We start from the raw sequence: 22,435 nt of genomic DNA on the forward strand, positions 1-22,435 counted from the left end.
GATAAGGCATATAAGCCATACCGTGAGTAGGGATGAAGCACTCTTAGCCAATTAGATCACGGAAATTATGATTACAGCAGAAGAGGAGTATGTTGATTTTGGAGAAGACAGTGACCTGTCCTCTTAAGTCCAAGTATGACAGCAACAGAAGAGATGATGTGTTGATCTTATATAAGAAAGTGACCTGCCTGATTTCAAATTCTGTTCAGAAGGATTATGTTGACTGTTAATCAGGTTTAGAGGGGGAAAAAAGCTTCCAGAACAGCACCACTCCTGTCAGCAGTTTGTGTGTGGTATTGCAGGTCAGTCCCATTGAAGTGAATGGAGCTAAGTGGTAGTACCACAAGAGTGGCGCTATTTTTGCAAGACAGAAGTTCTTCTAATACCAGCCAAAGAGAGATATGATCATAGAAGTAGAACATTGCAGTGATGTTACCTCTAAAAATATAACTATTCGGGCTACTAATAGGCGGCTTCGCCCCTTAATTGTGACTGGATAGAGATCTTTTAATGGATTCGGGACGTGGCACGTTTCCTGAATCCATCTACAACAATAAGAAATTTAGGTGGCCTAGAAAGCTTTTGCTGGTGAAGTAATATATCATGTAATTGCAGAATACATCCGCCTCAACTAGAATTTCTCCGAATCTTTAAGGCGCTTTGTTTTAGTGAAGGAACATGTCAGAATTCCATGAGTGAAGTGACATCAAGTCTCTGGTGATTGACACATTTGACGCCATTGCTTCCTATACAATATCACTTTATACTTTTGAAGGATTTCTTGGTGTAATTTTAGTATTTTTATGATTTGCTCAGGGAAATGGAAAAGCAGAGTATATTGCACTCCTGTCAGAAATGTTAGCCGATTCTTTCTTGTAAAATATTTGAGGCTTTTTCTCTGTAAATGATAGTGAAAAGCCTATTACTTCTGAGATAACACGGGAAAAACTAATGTATTCTGCTGTATTACACATCATTTTGCGTATATAGAGCCTATTATGGGCCTATATTGTACCCCATTGAGGTGCCACTTTTTTATATAGGGGCAATGTTAAATCAGTGGCCGCAGATGGAGTGCCAATGAGTCTAGAATATTGTCCCATGTGATTCATATAGGCTCTGTGCACTTGAAGTATAATGCCTAAACCCTTTGAGGACCAGGCCCAAAATGACCCAGTGGGCCGTGCAAATTTTGATCTTTGCGCTTTCGTTTTTTCCTCCTTGCCTTCTAAGAGCTCTAGCACTTTCAGTTTTCTATTTACATAGCATAGCATTGATCAGTGTGATAGGCGATCTACTCATTGAGCCTGCCTGTGCAGGCTCAGTGAGCAGTTCGCCGATCAGTCCGCACGGAGGCAGGGGAGAGACCTCCGGCAGTCGCACTGCGGGGGTCCCGATTGGTAAGTGACAGGGGACTCCCCCTGTCAGTTACACTTAAATGCCGCGGCCGCTCCGCTTCATAGCTCAGGACGTACCAGTACGCCCAGGGTCGTCTGGGCACAGACTTCCAGGGCGAATCGGTAAGTCCTAGGTCGTCTAAGGGTTAAAGGGGTTGTGTGTGGTGTTACAATTCAGCTCCATTCACTTTAATGGAACTGAGCTGCAAAACCCATATCCAAACTGAGGACTAGAGTGCTGCTGTTTCTGGAGGCGAGTGCCCATGGTTTTTTTTAGCTCCTTTAATGACACATAAGTTAGAATAGATTGTAGCAGGTTATATTATAGACCAGGGGCGGATTAACTTTACAATAGGCCCTGGGCTGTTCACCAAGTCTGCCCCCCCCCCATCTCACTGTAACTATGGCAGCACTAGTGTGGTGTTCATAGTACAGAATAGATAATATCATGATTCCCTGATTTGTGCTAAATTGCGTAAAAAAGCAGTGATTCTTTTGCAAATCATTGCAAAAATGTAGCCAGGAGACAGTACACTACTAAAAGTATAAGTCTTTTTGGGTGGCCATTGACCCCCGGGCTGCCGCCCGAAAAGGGCCTATTGTAATCCGATACTGTTATAGACCCATAGACCCAAGGAGTAAAAAGTAACCAAGGCCAACAGACCCAAAAAAATGGAATATGGGATCCTAATAAGGTCCCATCCAATAAGAGTTTAGGACTAGTTTGATGGCCTTAGACTGTGGCCCTGATATAAAATCTCCACTATTATTATAACACCATTAGGGTTTGCTTTATAGCCACTATTGTTGGATATATGAGCACCGTATTGACTCCATCTAAAAACTAATCATGTAGACATGTTTTACGATATCAAGCATTAGTACTATATTAGACTGGTTAGGCAGCATTCGGTATATGACATTGAGCGCCATGCCTTGCATTTTCACATTACAGTAATAGGAAGCAATGGCCGGGTAGTGGCAGAGCTTTTTGGCATCAGTGAGTAGGATGAACTTCATTGGCACTTCATAAAATATTTAACATTAAAAGGAATAACAAGGAAGGGCCTAACTGCATCTGTTGTGCAATTAGATAGGATATCTGCTCGGGAATACATAGCATGTGTTAGTTTACATAGCTCAGCAGGGGGCCATTGTTAATACAGCAGTTGTTCGGAAGCGCCGAGAGCTGGAATTTTCCCAGAATTGACACTTGTTGAGAAGTAGCCAGAATGGCCCGTGATGTAATGTTCAGATTACCGGCTGTAAATTGTAATATCATCTCCATTGATCCTCGTCTCTAGATTGAGTACTGTTCACTTTAACCCTAAGGGTCACCGAGAAGTCTCATGTGTCCAAAGCTGGTTATTCCCATAGATCCAAACAGTAATGACAGAATGACAAAAATGTTTTTGACATCTACGCAATTAAATTCAAGAAAAAAAATTTGTCCCATTGGTCGGAGTCACTTGAGTTCATGCTTCAAAAACTTCCTTGGTTATTAATAGTAAATGCTTTGATCACCTAGAACAAGATGTTTTGCCCGATGCCCCATGCCTCTTGGTGCAATTATAATACGTAATATACGTGATATATTCTTTATCATTGCCCCAGTTCTACCAACACCACTGGCTATTATCACGTCAAGTGCTAATATTACCCAACTGTCTTATGGCAAATCTGACCGCCCCAAAAATGCCAGTATAATCCCGGGGTCCAAATATGGGTACCGTCAATTTCATAAAAATGAATACTCAATTAGATGTTAATGAGGCTAATAAGAAGGCGAGCAGCAAGAAAAAAGAGGTGCTGCAGGACTGAGGCACAGACTCTCTAGGCTCCGCCCCATTGACACCTAATTAAAGGATCATTTATATGAAATTGACTGCACCAGGAGCTATTTGGACCCTGGAACCGCACATGGACTGACCATGGCAAGCCAGCAGGTATCAGCGTTTTTTAGAGGTCAGGGGTTCCTACAGATTCGCTTTAATGTGTTGTGACGGCACAAAGAAAATTAGAAAGTCCTTGATAATTGGCTTAGATCGCTCACTAGAGATGAGCGAACCTCGAGCATGCTCGAGTCTATCCGAACCCGAGCATTCGGCATACTGGGGGCTGCTAAACTTGGATAAAGCCCTAAGGCTATGTGGAAAACATATCCATGTATTAATGTTTTCCAGACAGCTTAAGAGCTTTATCCAACTTCAGCAGCCCCCGCTGTGCCGAATGCTCGGGTTCGGATAGACTCAAGCATGCTCGAGGTTCGCTCATCTCTATCGCTCACTTTAATGGTGGCAGCCAAAGTCCCCCTGATGCTGATGCATTGGATAGTTGTAGCATGACCTTATCTACAGGCGTCTATCCCAATATGACTTTGACCTCCTCTTCTCTAAAGACGGACGCAATAAGTCCAGATATCAGAACTAGAGATGAGAAAATTGATTTAGCACAAATTGGATTCCGTTTGAATTTCCCCTAAAAAAAAAATCATTTGTCAGGATTTAAATTTTTTTGCATTTTGTTTTTGGGTTTCTTTCGCACCTGCTCCTGTAACCTGAGCAGCCTGGAGTGTACTGTACAGAAGCAGGAATGGTTGCTATTAATACGAATCCTCATTCCGGTACGTACTTTGTCTGGGCAATCGGGGCACTTCTGTATTTGAAATAAATCTGACAGTCAAATTTGCCAAATTGGACCCAAAACAAATCTACCCATTTTACCCATTGTAATAGGAACCAGCCATTCAAATAAGGAGGCATCTATGTGAATCATGTACGAGACCCATCCGAATTTACCATCTCTCCACTTTGTCTTATACCATGGGGTCCCTAGAGACAGATCTTTTCCTCAACATCCATACTGGGCACACAGGAAAGGGATGTCTTTATAAAACCAACCCTTTAAGGACAAATTAAATTCCCAGGATAATGTTGAGAAACCATTCTCCATACTAATGCTAAAATTGCAAGAAGGTGCAAAACGAAATATTTTTGACCACATCCATGTGATTTTTTTTATTCATTAATTTTTTATCCTTAATTACTGTTTTCCTTATATACGTTGACATAGACCACAGAGAATATTTTTTACTCTTTTGCTTATTTAAAGTCCCTACACCAGCACTTTGACTAGCTTTAAGTTATCCGGGGGCCCCGGTAATAACTTGTTAGCTATAACAGGCTACTTTGAACATCTTCCCAGTGTTTTTTTCCCCCTTTGCAACGCACAAAGTTTATCTCCATGCACTGTCGAGTTCACCCGTCAGCAGCTTGCCGTATCGATTTGATGAATTCCATGCGGTGTAACGAGAGTTGCTGCAACTGACATCTCCTTTCGCTTTGTATCAGCTCAGATTTTGCTTTATTGATCTAGCCCATCCAAACTGTTCATCTTACTGCACATCCATTATTGGAATTGTGCTTCTTCAAGCTCAGACACATTTTAATGATCTTCTTGGCTATCACTTCAAAGTGCCCGCTCGGATGTAGACTGGCTTGCGTAAAGGACAAAATATATAGGATGGGGTATTAAAGGGAAGATCTATGTTAACCCCTCAACTGACCTGTAGCTGTATAAATAACATGAAATCCCATGTGGAATCTATGAGGAGAGATAGCAATGGAGGAAAAAAAACTTTATTGATGTAATAAATCACAAGCCTTCATAGTTAGGGTACTGAAACGGACAAGGAATAAATACAGATAAACTTCATCAAACATGTAGGAAGTGGAGTTTATACCTTTCGTCCTATGGGAAAAACTCGGTCTACTGCACATACAAGATTTAACAGTCTATGGTTTCTTTATATTGGGAATAGACGGACCATTGGCATATTAGTGCCCGAAGACCCATGGCCAGAATAGGTTAAAGTTAAAGTGAGGGTGCGTAAAAAAAACAAAAAAAACATGAGCAACCCGGCAAAGTAGATTATTACCTATAATAGGTAAAAAGCTCTGAGGTCCCAGGCCACTCTCAATCTACCTCAATCTACGAGGTGAGTCAATAGGGTGGATGGAGAACCTGGCCCAAAGAATCAGTCCTACAGGCTATAAGACTGTGATAGACTCTTCACAAAGGTTGTCCCTAAAGGTTCCCATACCAGTCCTCCCCATACGCAGGAACATTTGGCATGACTGAGCATTCCCGTGATCTCTACGGGGAGCGACTTATCTGGCACTGAACAAACGAATCGGCTGTAATTTTCCATCTGTCGGTGGTTGTTCTAGAAAGGTTCGGCCGACATAAGTCTGAGGTGTTTGGGGACCTTAAGGATGATTAACTTCTACTATCTTAGTATATTAACTATTATCCAAATACTCCAAAAGCCCCCAAAACTTCAGGATGTGCCCACCCAAAAAAGCATAATTACTTTCTGCTCCTTTTGTTCTTGCTACTAGACCTATGCAACACCGGGAAAATAAACTTTTTTGTGTTCAGTTCACCCCTTAATAGGTTCGGACCAAGTAGGTAGCCGTTTCACGCTTGGTAGTAGATAGTGAAAGAGGTGGCTGACAACCATCCATGTTTGATTACAAATCCATGTTAAAAAAAAAAGGAAGTACATAGTACTAGAGTAAAAACAATACAAAGACTATCCAATGTGTTTCTACCCATAGGCTTTTACTCATGCCATTAGTAAGAGCCTATAGGCCAACTTATTGCATATTGCTTTGCCTTAAGTGTCAGGAAAGACGGATCACTTGTCTCAGTGAGATGGCATTTACCCCTTTGATATATGGACCTGCCTATGTTTTAGAAGTCTGTACTTTGTAAGCTTTCTATTTATGCCGGACTTTTCATCCCTTCATTTATATATATTTTTTTTTTTTTGTTTTATTTTTTTTTTGAACGGCTCAAAAACACATTGGACAAACATTACTATATACTCCTTTTTCCATATAGATTTATAATAAAAGTTTGAAGTACCATTCCAGTGGTCTTGGGTGGTTTTGACTGCCCTTAAAGGGGTTATCAGGGTTACAAAAACAATATTCTAAATAATCCCCCTTACCAATACCACCCTACATTTAATATACATGTATAACCTATTGCCTGTTTTTTTTCCTCATTCTTATCGGCTTTGGATGTCTAAAATCCTCTACTCTTGGTGCACTCTGACCACACTCGGCTCTCTCTTCCCCCCTCCCTTTGTAGTCACAGGACATGTGATCTCCTCTCTGGGGGCCTGGTTATCTGTCTATTGACTTGGTAACCCAACTCCAAGGAGACATAATCTGTATCATCTCCATGCACCTGTGCTGCTTCCACAGACTTACAAGTGTCCCTGGTTTCTGTAATATGAAAAGTTATAATTCTTTCTCTGCTTGCTGTCAGTGAATACAGGCATATGTACCTGTCTTTGTGTCTCAGGTCTGCATATTGTGTTATAAGCAAAAATCTAAACCTACACTACCCCCCCCCCCCCCACTTCCACCCCCGGTAAACAGATCCCTGTTATGCACCACATAGCTACACCATGCACACGTCAGCTCAGCTACATCATCAGTGAGCATGGAATATATATATATGATGTGATGCAAAATCAGTGAAAAAAACAGTCCTGTGTTTACTGTGCAATAGTAATGACAGCAGTGGGCAGGAAAGAAAGCTAAGGGGGCGAGTACACAAATGGACCAATTAGGGAAATGCATGATGGGAAATGTAGTTTCCCATCTTGGATATAGATCTGTTTTTAGAAAAACTTCAGGAATGGCAGCAGCTAGAAAGACAGAAGACTCGGGGGGACCTGGTGAGTAAGACCAGCTGGCATTTTTATTTTTTCCCTCTTAGATGGATAACCCCTTTAAGAGTTTCATATAGTTGGGGTGGGTTCATGTAATTTGTGAACCATTCTCAGAAAAATGTTAACAGTCTCAATGCCAAGGGGATATGTATTATTCAAACCATGGTTTACCACCATATTGGTCATAGGGAAATGGCCTCCATGTTACATTTCCCATTCGCAGTCCCCAGGCAGAGTACAGGTGCAAGCTCCAATGCCATCTTCTCAGCCAAAGAGCAGTCACAACACGATTTACATCTCCCCATCCCAATGCCAATGAACATAACCTCACCAATTGACCTTGTTAAAAATGCTGCTCTTTCAGAAACAGCCGCCGTGCCTCATAAAGCCGGGAACGCGTCGGGTTGGGTAATGATGCAACCTGTTTACAATTATTATTGCGTATTCCACATACAGTTTAGATTAATTGGCAAATGAATAAATTACATAGTAAAGTTCCTGTTTAGAATAATCGCCTTATGTCATTAAAACTTTATGATGTCATAAAATTCCCCACAGAAATGCCTTAATAATAAATGCCATGGAGGCGTAATCCGCTAAATTACAACCTGTTTTATACGGCCTGGCTCCTCCGTCCGTTAATGTATTTTACTTTATTCTTTCTTTTGTAGATTGCCGGATATTATGTTTGGCTTAGCCGGATTGATTTTCCCATATTCTATCCCTTTAAAGTTTCCTAGGATCATTGCAAACCGTATAGTATCGGCAAAGGTGTTTTTTAGCTTTAGTGATTTTACTATATCAATACACTGTTGTTGTTTTTTACTTTGCATATCGTATGAATGGTTTCAAGTGTGTTATGTTAAGGCGATGTACCACCGGTACGTCACTCTTCGGTTCTTTACATGAATAGACCGGTGTCGGCACAGCCTGACATGAAGCTCTGGGGGCGGGTCCGCCGGCCCCCAGTATGACTATCTCCCTACTGTGATGTGGCCCCATTAGAATAAATGAAGCTGTGTCACAAAGAGGAGGGGGTTTCATCACTTTGGGGGCTCCAGTGCTTTATGCCGGGCCGGTGTTTGGGAATAAACCGGCGCCATGCGTGGGAGTCAGGGTGCGGTTCAAAAAGAAGATCACGCCACTGGCATCCCCACGCCATGGCTGCTCTATTCATGTAAAAAAAAAACCCCACAAAGTGATGTACCTAGTGGGACACTCGCTTTAATGTCTATAGCGTCTATAAGGTCTATAGCGTCTACAGCGTCTTATTTCTAGAACATTTCTCCTCTTTTCTCAAGATTAGTCGGAATCCCATCAGTTGTACCGCGGACAATCAGCTTAGATTCTAGATTAAACCATTCACAGAGACAACTGCCCTGTTCAGGATCCTTACATTTTGGCCTAAGTGGACAGTGGTTACAAAGAGTGTCCCTTGCTCTGGAGGACCGATCCTGTCCTGCATTACGCAACCCAACCCAGTGTTTTGAATGGACATTGGGTAATACAGGGATAGGGAACCTTCGGCCCTCCAGCTGTTGCAAAACTACAATTCCCATCATGCCTGGACAGTCAAAGCGAAGCTTTCTTAAGAAAGCTTCTTCCAGTGTGTCACCTGCAATTACTGGAAAACCCTATGAGGACGAATTCACATGTGAATTTGTCCTCATAGGGTTTCCAGTAATTGCAATGGAGGTGACACACTGGAAGAAGCTTTCTTAAGACTAGAGCTTCTATAATACACAATACCCGTTTCTATAGAACATAGTATAATGCCACAAGGATATTACCGGATTTGTGTATGTAGGTGACATTGCACTGTCCTTGCTCTATGCAAGGGAGTATTGACAAGTGGATATTAACAAGTGCTGAAACTCGGCTGCAAACTGAGACCCTCCCTGGCTTCTTTCCTTTTTTTTTTTTTTTTTTTTTTTTTGCAACAGATGAGAAAAGTAGAGAACTGAAAATGAGTTGGCATAAAAATTGACCCAGTTACTATACCTGAACAAGTTCTGAGATCAGCAGAGTGGATGCGATTCAACTCCCACACGTCTAAACTTTTAATGTGCCGGAGACAAAAAAAAAATGTATTCTACTTAATTATTGTTTTAAGGCTTCGAGAGTGAAGAACCTTTGATAACCTATTAAAGGGGTATTGCCATCTTGAGAAGTTACCCTTTATCGGCAGATATTGTGTGTGGGTGGGGGTTCAGACCACTGCGACAGGGACCCCAGTCTCCCATTAGAATGGGGCAATGCCACTGCCCCATTAATTCTCTATGGGAGGCACAAATACAGAAGAGTACAGTATTCAGCTTTTTCTAGAAGCTCCCATAGAGCATGCTAATACTACCCATCGCCCCACTGTAACTTGAGACCAGGATACATCATCCTCACAATCAGGAGGGCGCTACACTATCACAAATGATTTCCTACTTTTTAAGATTGGAATACCCATTTAAGGCAGTTCCTCTCCATGATTGGTAGGGTGGCCATTCACTCCAATGGAAGTTGCACTTCAGTTAACTTAAAGTGAATCTGTACCCACAATCTGTCCCCCCCCCCCCCCCCCCCCCCCCCTCAAACAACTTGTACTGTCGGATAACTGCTTTTAATCCAAGATCTGTTCTGGGTTCCGTTCGGCAGGTGATGCAGTTATTGTCCTAAAAAACTACTTTTAAACGCGCTGCCCTGTGTCAAATTGGCATTGCCTAGAGTGTCTGTGCCCTAGGCTTGCACCGCCTCTCCGTCCTTCCTCCCCACCCTCTTCATCATTAGGAATGCCCCAGGCAGGATTTCTCCTATTCATCACTTGTCTGAATACTAGATGTGCTGGATAGTTGAGGCACATGTGCAGTATTCAGTCGAGTGATGATTAGGATTAGTCCTGCCTGGGGCATTCCTAATGGTGAAAAGGGCAGGAGGAGGGACGGAGAGGCGGTGCAAGCCTAGGGCACAGACACTCTAGGCCACGCCAATGGGGCTACAAGTTTAAAATTAGTTTTTGAGGACCATAACGGCATCACCTGCCCAACGGACCCCAAGACTTTTGGATTAAAAGCAGCTATCCAGCGGTACAAGCCGTTTGGTACAACCCCTTTAAGTACTATTTCCATAGAGGAGTCAGTGTTAAGTAGCAATTTAACTCAATAGAGCGTTATTAAGAGGCATTCCTAGTGGTTACAGACACCAAATATCCCCAGAGAAACCAACCCATTCAGTATTAAGAGTCAATAACACAATGTTGACTCGAGGACGTTGGGATTTATTACAATACCGGCAAAGAGCAACAAACTATGGCTAAAATACAATGTCAATAGAAAAATAACGTTTATATGTGTATTGTTTTGAGCGACAGGAGGGTAATTGCCAAAACGAACACCTTTGAAACCGTTCCTACCTTCACTGTGAATTGTTATGGTCTTAAACGGAATCAAAGGCCATATTTTACGAGACGTCACAAATCCAAAAGTGACCTGTTTTAGGAGGCTCCTGTAAGTGAGGAAGACGTTATAACTCTTCTAATATGAGGTGTGTTAAACAAAATGTTGTATTTTTCCCAGAGCGGGAGCGAGGCCATATCATCTATCACCGTTCCCAGGCTGCTTTTCTGTTCCATTATATGGCCGAGAAATTTAACATGGCATATAACAACATGGCAGACCCTTCAAGGCTTCTTATAGCTGCGATAAATATGTTATCCTATACATTAGCTGACAGGGTGAAATGAAAGATGAGATCATATTCGGGTTCCACGTATTACTGTAAGTGCTTACTTAGCAGAATATATCCGGAAAATGGAGTTTCTTGCACCGATTGCTTTCTACTGGGAAACAAAGCCATCTCTTTGAGGCATTAAACGTGCACTCGAAATGAATAAGATTTAGAGGATGAAAGGTCTGGATGAGAGGGATAACTTTTAGCTAGTACTGCGTTGCGTAATGACTATATTTTGGCTAAGATCAAGTGTAGTATCTGTTCTTAAGTGAACAGAGAACCACACGGCGGTTGAGGGGTTGGCTAGGCAGTCCATGAGCTACCCCAAGATGCCATGACTCTCTGAACAAGATGCTCAAGGGGGTTGAGAGCCAAGGTGCCCAGAAGTGCCCTGGGAAGGGTGCCGGAACTCACTGGGGATGGGATCCCACTGAGCAAAAGCACTGAGCCTGGTACTTCACTATCACCCCTTAAGCACACCTCTACCGGCTTCTGTCTGTTAAGAGTCACAAAAATTTTTTAAAGATCCATCCAGATGTCCAGGCTGTACCAGACGGCGCTGCCGTGAACGCGTACGAGCTACAGAATCCGTCGGAAGTTCTCCGCTCAGGCTCCGTAATGTGAACTTACCCTTAGGGCCCAATTCCACGGGACGATTATCGTTAACGATAAACGATCCAAACGACCGCTATTGCGAAAGACCTAAGATCGTTCACCCATTTACATGGAACGATAACCGTTACTTATGATCGTTCTTGCGGTCGTTTTGTCGTCACTATTGTGTTGTCACTACTGCAAAAGTCCGAACGGCGTCTTATTCAATGCGAACGATTTGCGAACGAGCAACGATAAAAATAGGTCCAGGTCTTATCAAACGATCTACGATTTCTCGTTCGGTCGTTAATCGTTAACTACTATTCAACCGAACAATTATCGTTTAGATTCGAACGACTTAACGATAATCTGAACGATAATCGCCCCCTGGTATAGGGCCCTTAGACAGGAATTGGTAATTCTCTCCTCTGTATTTAGCTTGGTAGGTCTGCGCATAATAGAGAACAGATAAGAACCATCTTAAATCAACGTCTGTCTTCCGAACAACTTTGTTTAATAACACCAGACTGTTTAATGAAGCAAAATTTTTACACCTTTAAATGGGAGCAGTAATTAATGTGAACCATGTAGTGACACATCCATAACAGGAGGATCTGAAGGCTAAAGCTTTCTGCTCACTTCTCCGCAGCGTCTTATAAAATCATTTATAAGAACGTTTTCCGTCGCACCGTCCAATCTAATTAAATAGCGAAATTTTAAAAAGTAACAAGAAAAAAAAAACTCACTTTCAATTATTTCTCAAGGTTTCAAGTTTCTATTACTGTCTTTGTGCTTAATCCAAACCCTGGACCTTAGACGCTGATTGACTTTACAAGTTATGATGAGCGCTTCACAAAGTGGCTATGTTAAACTGGACTCGAGGGGGTTGTCCGGGATTAGGGGGGATATGGTATTTTTTGGAGAAGCACTTATCCGTGGCTAGAGATGAGCATGCTCGAGTCTGTTCGGCATTTGAGAAGAAGTTGGATGCAACCTTAGAGAGTCGCGGAAAAACATGGATACAGCTTACGCGCTGCATTAGGAGCGCTTACACGTAACGGGCCAACATCGGCACCCGCCTGGGCTGTCAAGTGATGCAGTGTACAATGAGCATCCAGAGCTGTCCGGGATTTCGAATTTTTATCCCAACTCTAGCAGAGTACAATTTTTCATGAAAGAGATCCAGCGGAGACTTATTTTTAGGCAATGCACCCTGGGAGGTAAGTATGCAAATTAGCTCATCACCAGAAGGGGGGAAAAAAATCATCTCATTCTAGTCAAACTGGAGCTTCCTCCAAAGGTCTGTTCATTAAAGCGGGAAAAAAAAAAAAAATCAACTGGTGTCAGAAAGAAACAGAGATGTGTAATTTATTTCTATTTAAAGGAAACCTGTCACCAGGGACGCGGACACAGAGCCCACCGACCTCCCGGTGCCGCCCCCGGATACTTTCCCTTTCCGACGAGTCCCGTTCCTGGAGCCGGTCCCGGGACGAAGATATCAGCGGCCGGAGCCATGCGCCCGCCGCCGAGATGAGTCCGATGCCTATAGAGAATGACTGGAGCTGTCATTCTCTATGGGCATCGGACTCATCTCAGTGGTGCGCGCATGGCTTCGGGCGCTGATATCTTCGTCCCGGGACCGGCTCCAGGAACGGGACTCGTCGGAAAGGGTAAGTATCCAGGGGCTGCACTGGGAGGTCGGGCGGGCTCTGTGCCTGCATCCCCGGTGACAGGTTCCCTTTAAAAATCTCTAGTCTTCCAGTATTAGCTGCTGTATGTCCTGCAGGAAGTGGTGTATTCTACTGCTCTCTACTGCCACCTCTGTCCATATCAGGTACTGTCCAGAGCAGTAGCAAATCCCCATAGAAAACCTTTCTCACCCATTGACTCTCATAGTGATATCTCACTTGGTAGACCTTAGTCCCGATACAGATATTCACTGAATGGCTGTGACACGGTGAATATTCCTTTTGTCTGAGCGCAGTGACCTTGTTCTTGAAGCGCCTTGCTGCTGCCAAATCGCCCGGCTGAGATAAGTTACTGAGTAATTAATACCACGGAACATATTCCTTTCAGCAGTGCGAGGATTTACCAGTATGCAGTGTACGGGCATAAAAAGCATTCTGCCCGACACATGCTACATATTTTCAGCCCCCTCGTTTTCTTTTTTTTTTCCCGCTTTTCCAATTTGCAATCCAGTGAAATGTATTCAGGTGTAAAGAAACGTATAAATCACTCCTCGCCAAACCCATAGAGCTCCACAATAAAGAAATAAATCACTAAGATTCTAAATGGAAATTAATATTTGAAGGATTTTTTCCCCCCCAGCTTCTCTGTGAAAGCAATTGTACCGGGATGAGGTGTCGGTAATATTAAGCCTACTGTTATGCACCTTCATGCAACTTTTACCGACTTTGTAAAGTATGTCTCTGATAATTCTAATATTTCCTATAGCCTGATTTTTTTTTTTCTTTTCCCCTGGAATAAAGCTATCTTACTAGAAGTGAAAAGCTTGTATGTTCCTGCATTACCCAGACTTATCTTTGTAAGAATTATGTAATGCTTCATTTGGCCTCTGGGAGTGCTGTGGTGAAATTGAACTCTTGCTGTTAAAAATCCCCATTGATTATCAAAGGACACTAGGGTGCCAGAAGTTGGGCATTCTCAATTAAAGACACACTGGATGGACAAGATTGTCCTGTCTGGGTTTGGTGACACTCTTGCATCTTTCAGAATTAACCACATACACGTAGATGAATAAATATAGTTCTAAGACCTTAGATAAGATGTATCACTTCAATTGGTTGTCTCACTGCTTCTTAAGTCAAAGCCTTCTTGGCCATCAGCTAATGTCTGTAGGAACTCCTAGCAACCCAGTGCCCCTAGTGGTGAAATATGGTATTACATGGCATCCAATTAGAAAAATGGGTAATCATGCATTCTCCTTTACAGTGGCTAATAGAAGCTGTCTCATGTATGTGATGTTTATATGTCTTAATAGGCCATCAGGAAAACATATTTAAAGGGAAACTATCAGCAGGTCAAGAGAATCTATCCTGCTGATATGCTTCTATTGTGCACAGGGCGCAGAGGATGAAGGTTACCTTCCTTCACTCCCTGTGCACTTTCCGTGCTATTAGGAGTTAAACCTTTATGCTAATTAGGAGTTTTGATGCTCTGGGGGGGGGCAACTCCTGCTGGGGGCAGACCAGTGCACTGGGGGAGGTAGTCCCGCCCCCAGTGCACTAAAATGACTAATTAGCTTAAAGGTTAAACTCCTTATAGCATTGAAACTGTAGGAGATGAAGGTAGGAAACTTACCATCATCCTCAGCACCCTATGCGCAAGACAAGGTTACATTCTTCTAACCTGCTGATAGTTTCCCTTTAAGGTCTAAAGGGACCTATATACCTTATACAGAAGTTGTCTAAACTGCTGCTTCTGTTGGGTTCGGCCAATTCTCTAAGGTATATGTACACTAGAAAAAAGTTGTCCAAATCCACTGATGCTGGATCTGTCTGATGCATTTGGGCCTACCTAGATGATGTTGGGCAATAGAAGGATCGGGCATATTGAATTCTAAATGCCCAATCCTTAAATTTTTCTAAAAGGTAAAGGAGTCTGGCAGAGTTTTTTCCCTCCTTTTTGGGGATCAAGTGAAATTTAAACCCGCACCTATTTCTGTATTTTGTTCCAAAAGATTTTTCAAAAATTTCAAATGTGGCCGACTTCTTCCCAGACAATGGGAATTTTTTTTATTAACTGTGACCTAATATGCCTGTGTGCCCTTCCAGGCCATATTTCTTAACGTGAACTTTCCCTTTAAAAATGGAACCTCTTCATTACTTCAGACCTGTAATTATCCTTCAAGTATCTTCTCAGTTGTGTTCATTGCTCGTTCCATCTAATTACCAGTAATAAGCAAATCAGTAATTAATACAGTGCGGAGATGAGTTTTTCCTAATGATAGTTATAATGGTGGTTTGCAGTGATGCTCTGCGCTCTGTTCTATGTGCCCGTTCACACTATCGCACCGGTTGAGTTACAGCATTGATTTCTCATTTTATAGTTTGTGCTACAATGACCCGACTTGTTTAATGCTGCCTGAGAACGAGATCAGGTCGGTAAAAGTTACTATACTTTAAGGAGCTCCATCTAATTTCCAGAGTGCGAACGCTTCATTTCTTTCTTTTTTTTTACCGCCGTAGGATAACATTTTGTAACTATTATTCTAGGTGAGAAGTGTTTTCTGTACATCTGGTGACAGTAAAGCAACTTTGACTGTGACAACGTAATGAAGACAATGTGGGAGCCGCAGAGGATTAACAGCATAAAAGTTTTACGTTCGGAATCTGGCCATCCTTGAGCTATGGAAATTACCGGCAATATTTCAAAGAATTTTCTCCATATGCCTCCTAAATCTCCTATAGTGTATTAGCATTGCATTGTTTAAAGGGGTTATCCAGGATTAGAAAAAGTACAGCAACTTTCTTTCAAAAATATTGCCACCCCTATCATCGGGTTGTGTGCTCCATTCATTTCAATGGAAATGAGCTGCAAAACCCACACCCAAACTTAGGACAAAAGTGTTTTCTAGAAGAAAGCCGCCATGTTTTTCTAAGCCCATTCATCACTGCTCTTCTGGCCTTCTTAAATAGAGGTCAGACCCCTGGGTTCCCGACAAGATGTTGTGGGCCCCAAAACATTGGTGTGTCCATCTGCAGGGCTATCTAAAAGTGGTTTAAGTTGGAATACCTCTTTAAGAATTAAGAGGCACTGAAACACATTAGATGCCCTCTATGATGTGACTCCATTCATTGTAATGGAGCCACATCACAGAGGGGAGTTGGTTTCCTCCCACTGGGGGTGGCCGACACGCCTGCAGTGCTTTATTCCAGGCTGGTGCTCGGAACCCGGCTACCCCTCGCCGGCGCAGTTCTAGTCATATGCAGCACATGATGGTACATTCGCTTTAAATTTTAACTTTTTAAAGACATCTTATTGGAGCTGCAAAGAAATTCAGACTGGAAGAGATTGCAAGGGTTAAAAAAAAAAAAAAAAAAGTCTACTCACCTGCCCCAATCCCATGCCGCTGCATTCAAATGGTACCCAGCAGTGCTACTTGGTCTCAGTCTCAACTGCGTCCATTGATTGAATGAGCGGACGCTCCCTAGTGTTGAGGTGGAGACCAAAAGGTGCTGACCAATGCAGAACAGTGGCGGTGGGAGATCAGGGCAGGTGAGTAGACATTTTTTATTATTTTTATCTCCACCTGGCCGCATTGAGCTGTAAGAAAAAATCCCTAGACAACCCCTTTAATAATGAAGGGAACAGATGTCTTCTGTGCTGTAAGTCAGAGCTGTGGCGTAAGCTTTGCTGTAGGCAGCGGCACAATTGCAGAACTGCAGTCATTGTAAGCTCAGGCTCAGATTTTTATGATCCTAACCACTCGCTGTCTCTATCAAACAGAATGCGGAAAGATTCCTAAATGATGGGGAGATACAGATGAGAGAGAGAGATTGCGAGGCCTTGTACTGTGGCCGTAAATATCCACCCTGCCGTTTTCATTATCGCACTGTAGTCCCTGTAATTTATTATAAATTATACACCATGGTCGAGAGATTGATCGCGCATTGATAAACTGGACAATTTTGGTGTGGCGTTTGTGTAGACTTCATCGTGTGGCTTGGAAACATTAATCTTTGTGCATGTTATACATACGTACACATTTTTTCCTCCGATGTTTGATTAATAGAGAGAGGATTGAGGCGGCAGCTGACGACTTCAGCACTATCGCGCTGCTCAATATTTACACTGTTGTGCCTGTTAACTTTCATAAGGAACAAAGTTGTGGGTTATAATTGACTCCATCGTAAAGTATAATTTACTAGATTTCTTTTATGATAAACTGTTGAATTTTTTATTTTTTTTGCTTTGATTTATTCTTGTGTGATTTTTATTTATTTATTTTTGTGTGATTTTATCCTAATACTTGAAAATTTACTCATACAGAGAAATTTGCCCTTTCCGTAATGGTAATCTTTAACAGCTTATCCAAGGGTCATAATATTTTTTTTTACATATTTCTGGGGGTGGTGTAAAAAAAAATAGTAATACTTACCTCCCCCACACCTCACAGTCAGGTGTCTGCTTGTCACAGCCTCTTACTGCTTTCAAGATCAGTCATTCCAGCGGGAACTGTCTGCATATCTAATTATTGGCCACATTATTGGCAGTTCTTGCTAAAACAGGTCATCACAAAAGCAGGAAGAAGCAGGGACTGTATGATGTCAGACCAGATTAGTAGCAACAGGGGATCGGGGAAGGTAAGTATCACTTATTTTTACCGCACCTCTAAGCCATATTTAAAAATGATTAACAATTATGAGATGGTAAATGATAGATGTGATGTAGACTGAAGAATTCTGAATGATCTATTAGAAGACAACTTCTGCGACAAACTCAATAAGTAGTGATAAAAATGTTTGACCATCCAGAGGATGAGTTAGGGTCCTTTTACATGTGAACAGGGCTAATTTGTGGTGCCATTAGAAGGCACAGTTAATACCATGGCCTGGTCACACAATTACTGCATTGATCGTGTGGACGTTTAAATATTGCTATCGACCTCGCATCCCCTGTTCACACAGGGCGGCCGATTGTGATAAATTTTTTGTGCCTCACAAAAGATGCGATCAGCCGAGGATCTGCTGTTTTTTTTTTTTTTTTTGCGCTCCCCAGTTGACTGTCGTCACTTTTACATGGGCTGATTATCGGCCGGATGAATGCTTGTTGCTGATAATCGGCTTGTGTAAATGGGCCTTAAAGGAAGCCTGTCACCCCGGCTGCCGGGATGAAGGCCGCCCAACCCCCCGGAGGAGCCCCTTATACTTACACCTTCCTCAAAGTCCCGATCCCGGACCCTGTCTCGCCGCCGAGAAATCCCCGTTGGAAGCCGTGCGCGCCCTCACCAGAGATGAGTCCAACACCCATAGAGAATGACTGGAGCTGTCATTCTCTATGGGCGTCTGACTCATCTCTGGTGACCGCACGCACGGCTTCCCACAGGGATTTCTTGGCGGCGGGACGGGGTCCGGGACTGAGAAAGGGGTAAGTATAAGGGCTCCACTGGGGGGTCGGGCGCCCTGCACCCCAGCAGCCGGGGTGACAGGTTCCCTTTAACTCCCATTCTCGAGGGGGGGCTAAACAAAGCACTTACATCTATATGCCCCAACATGGGTCATAGATCAAAATTGGCCTTCTATCGGCTTCCTAAGCATAAGACTATTGGTTAAACTCAACCATGAGTGAAGATTTCCAGCACACATTAAGGCTATGTTCACACTATGTAAAACAGCTGCCGTATTTCATAGCAACAGCTGTTGTACAAATATCGGCCGTTGTTCACCCAACAACGGCCGTTGTTTTTAAATATGGCCGTTGATTTTACATAGTGTGAACTTATAGTATATTTACTGGTCCCATTTATCTCGAAAATATGGGGTCTCTTCATATCCATTAAGCTGTTTCCATAACTCTCCCATTCTACTCGACTCCTATATCTAGGAACCCATTTTCCCAATATGTTTCTACAGTTAAAGTAGAATATTCCTTTAATAAAAATTAAAATCTAGTGGAATGATGGGGTTCGAACTGGTTGGCCTCCCCACCAACCACAAAGATGAATGTCTTCTAAATAAATTAAAGATACAGCACGTCTTCCTATTTCAGCAACTGTTTAGGTCCCAGCAGACAGACTCCCACAATCTACTGGTAATCACCCATCCTGTTGATAGGGATTAACTTTTGTCAATTTGAATACACTTTTTAAGGGGTTATCTAGGAGTAGAAAAACATACCTGCTTTCTTCCAAAAAGAGCGCCACAACTGTCATCAGGTTGTGCATGGTATTACAACTCAGCTTCATTTGCGGAACTGACCAGCAATACCACACACAATTTTTTGTAAAAAAATACCCCTTTAAGCAAAAAAAAAAAAATTCTGATAAACATAGACTATGTGTGTCGCCAGATAACAGTAATACTCTGTAATATATTTTGTTTTATATTTACAATTACCTTCCGCAACCACTTCGCCACTTACCGCCAAATAAACTGTCTTTAACTTGATGTAGTTCAATTTTTTATTTTTTTTATTCTCGGAAATTTTTAAATAATTGTTGTAATATCCTGTGGTCTGCGTTTTACGCACAACTTCCTTTATAGTCCTTGTGGTCAATTACATCGGTCTTTTACTTAAACTGAGGGAAAAATGTGCAGTGAAGCAGTAGGACCACTTAGCAAGGTATATTAAAGGGCCATAAAGAGGAATAGGCACTCAACGAAAAATCTGTATTCACGTTCCCTGTGTCATAATTTAATCAAGTTTTATGGTATTTTTAGGGTTCGAAATTCTTACAACTATTTTCTCAGAGTTTAATATTCAACTAAAAAAAAGGGTGAGTGATTGAGTAGTAAATTAGAAAGCAATTGTAACTAAGTTTCTCTGGGGGCCATTAGCTCAAATCCAATTCTCTCTTGATATACAGTAGACAAAATGATAGCAGAATTTGTCGAGGCGAGTTCAGGGTAAATGATTATGGGAAAAAATTCCGGCCAACACTAAAAAAAAAAAAATAACTAGTAAATAGGAATTGAGAATATATGAATCCGCTGAATTTGAGTTTTTGGCAAGTTTTGAATGATGGACGTAGGGCCTTGTAACGGGATAATCAGAACCAATAAAGTTAATTCAAAATTTCTAGAATGTTGAAAAGTTTTCATTTTATGGACATGAATTTAACATTTTTATATTCTAGAACAGGAATGGGGAACTTTTTGCCCTTCAGCTCTTGCAAAATTATAATTCCCATCATACCTGGACAATAAAAAATATGGCTTTGGCTGCCCAGGTATGATGTCAATTTTAGTATTGCAACAGCTGGAGGACCAAAGGTTCATCAATATTTTTGTGGCTTTTTCCGGTTGATTACTTGCCAACTAGAATACTTACCCACCCTCCTGATTATGGCGGAACAAAAACACAAGGGAAAGGGGATTATGTAAACCCCACCTGAAAATGTGCTCTTTGGGGGAGTTTCCAGACAACCTCAGGGGTGGGGCTTAAATGTCTGAATGTCTGAATTGAAATTTTATTAACTATATAATGTGTTGATGAAAAAAACACTGTGTAAAAAGATTTTATAGAATTTCAAGGAAATTTGTAGTTTAAAGTCGAAAATAAATATTAAATTGCTTTTTATTATGTAGAAAATCAGCCATATAGTAACTGAATCTTCTCTTTTTTTTTCTTCTAGCTCTGTGGCTGTGGATTGCTAGGAGTGGGAATATGGCTTTCTGTATCGCAAGGAAACTTTGCAACATTTTCCCCCAGTTTCCCTTCGCTGTCAGCAGCAAATCTAGTGATTGCCATCGGCACAATCGTCATGGTGACCGGTTTCCTTGGTTGCCTCGGTGCTATAAAGGAAAACAAGTGCCTCCTTTTAAGTGTAAGTCAATAATATTGCTATTTACATATGATTATGTGGTTGTTTGTATAATAACTGAGGAGCTCTTGTTAAGGTCCAAATTATTTGATACAATACTATGCCTGAGATCTATGGCAGCTGTGAAGCAGGGAAAATTTCCTCTAAAATTTTCACCAATTTACAGCATAAATTGTAGTTCATCTCTTGGTTGGCTTGGGAAGCTCCACCCACAACTGCTAAACCCAGCCCACTTGTCTGAAAAGTAGTTAGAACAGCTCTAATGTTCTCTGACCATATCACAAATTTAATATTTGGGAAGTTTTGTAAGTGCTTGCGAACAGGTCCCTCAGTATTTTTGTATATTTTTTTATTTTAATTAATACTGTAATGTGTGTATGTAAATTATTATTAGTAGTAGTAGTAGTAGTAGTAGTAGTAGTAGTAGTAGTAGTAGTAGTAGTATTTAGAGATCACTTGAAGTGCATCAACCCAATAATTGGGTATAAATATAAATATAATATATAATAAAAAATATAAATTTGCATTACTATTTAACTGGACCGTATGCACGTGTAACAAATATGTTTCCATTTATGCTAAATAATATTATTTTATTTTTCTTATTCTAGTTTTTCATCATTTTGCTGATAATTCTTTTGGCTGAGCTGATACTTCTCATCTTATTTTTTGTCTATATGGACAGGGTAAGTCAAAATACCAAGTTTTTATGTTCAACATATTTTTATTAAGAATTTTCGATGACTTCTAATTTTTTTACATTTTTTATTTTAAAATAATCCTGAAAGTTTCCACTCTGTCCACTAGACCTAATAATAAGCTGTTACAATGAAAGGTGACACAAGTAGAAAGCTAAGATAGGTTCAGGCCTTTAACAAAAGGCGATGGTCACAGGTCTCCTCCTCCCCCATCTTGAACAATGATTTCTACATAGGTCACACAGCATGCTTGGAAACCTTTTCCATGAAGTTCCCTCCATTCTATTGTTTCCTTTAAAGTGTCACTATTGTTATACCTTTCAAAATCTAAATCAACAGTGGATGTGATATAAAGCAAGTTTGCAATTTACATTATTTAATTTTTTTGTTATCATGCTGGAAAACAAAGCTGTACTTACCAGAAATCCAGGTCCAGTGTCCCAAAGGCAGATTTTCTGACTGGTTCTGGTTGAAAAAACAGACTAAACACAGGAATTCCGTCCAGTACAGAGAGTCACGGCTCAATGTGTCCGACAATCGCATGACTGCCTTCTCTCTGTGAGTGCTCAGATGGCCTGGGATACACAGGACTTCCTTGTTTTCTGACTGTTTCCTGTTTTTTGAGAAAAAAAAGTCAGAAAAAAGTCAGATAATGACAGCTCAGAGAAGAGGAGTCACAGCACCGGCAGAAGTGAGCGCGCGTCAGATTTAAATGGCACCGCAGGACGGGAACGGAGCTGCGCCGCGGGACATCGATCATCTTCCGTTAGTGTACATC

At 41.6% G+C, this 22,435-nt stretch overlaps 1 protein-coding gene across 7 annotated transcripts in view; it reads left to right on the forward strand.

Annotated features, from left to right (window-relative positions):
* TSPAN9 (tetraspanin 9) overlaps window positions 1–22,435 on the forward strand; it is a 352,108-nt gene that overhangs the window by 309,169 nt on the left and 20,504 nt on the right. For all 7 annotated transcript variants that reach the window (XM_069968581.1, XM_069968550.1, XM_069968557.1 and 4 more), the window contains 2 exons: window positions 20,771–20,962; window positions 21,571–21,645. In XM_069968581.1, coding sequence (XP_069824682.1) covers window positions 20,771–20,962; window positions 21,571–21,645 — 267 coding nt within the window. The remainder of the gene's footprint in view (window positions 1–20,770; window positions 20,963–21,570; window positions 21,646–22,435) is intronic.

Source organism: Dendropsophus ebraccatus, chromosome 1 (genome assembly GCF_027789765.1).
Source record: "Dendropsophus ebraccatus isolate aDenEbr1 chromosome 1, aDenEbr1.pat, whole genome shotgun sequence".
In the NCBI taxonomy this organism is placed as follows: Eukaryota; Metazoa; Chordata; class Amphibia; order Anura; family Hylidae; genus Dendropsophus; species Dendropsophus ebraccatus.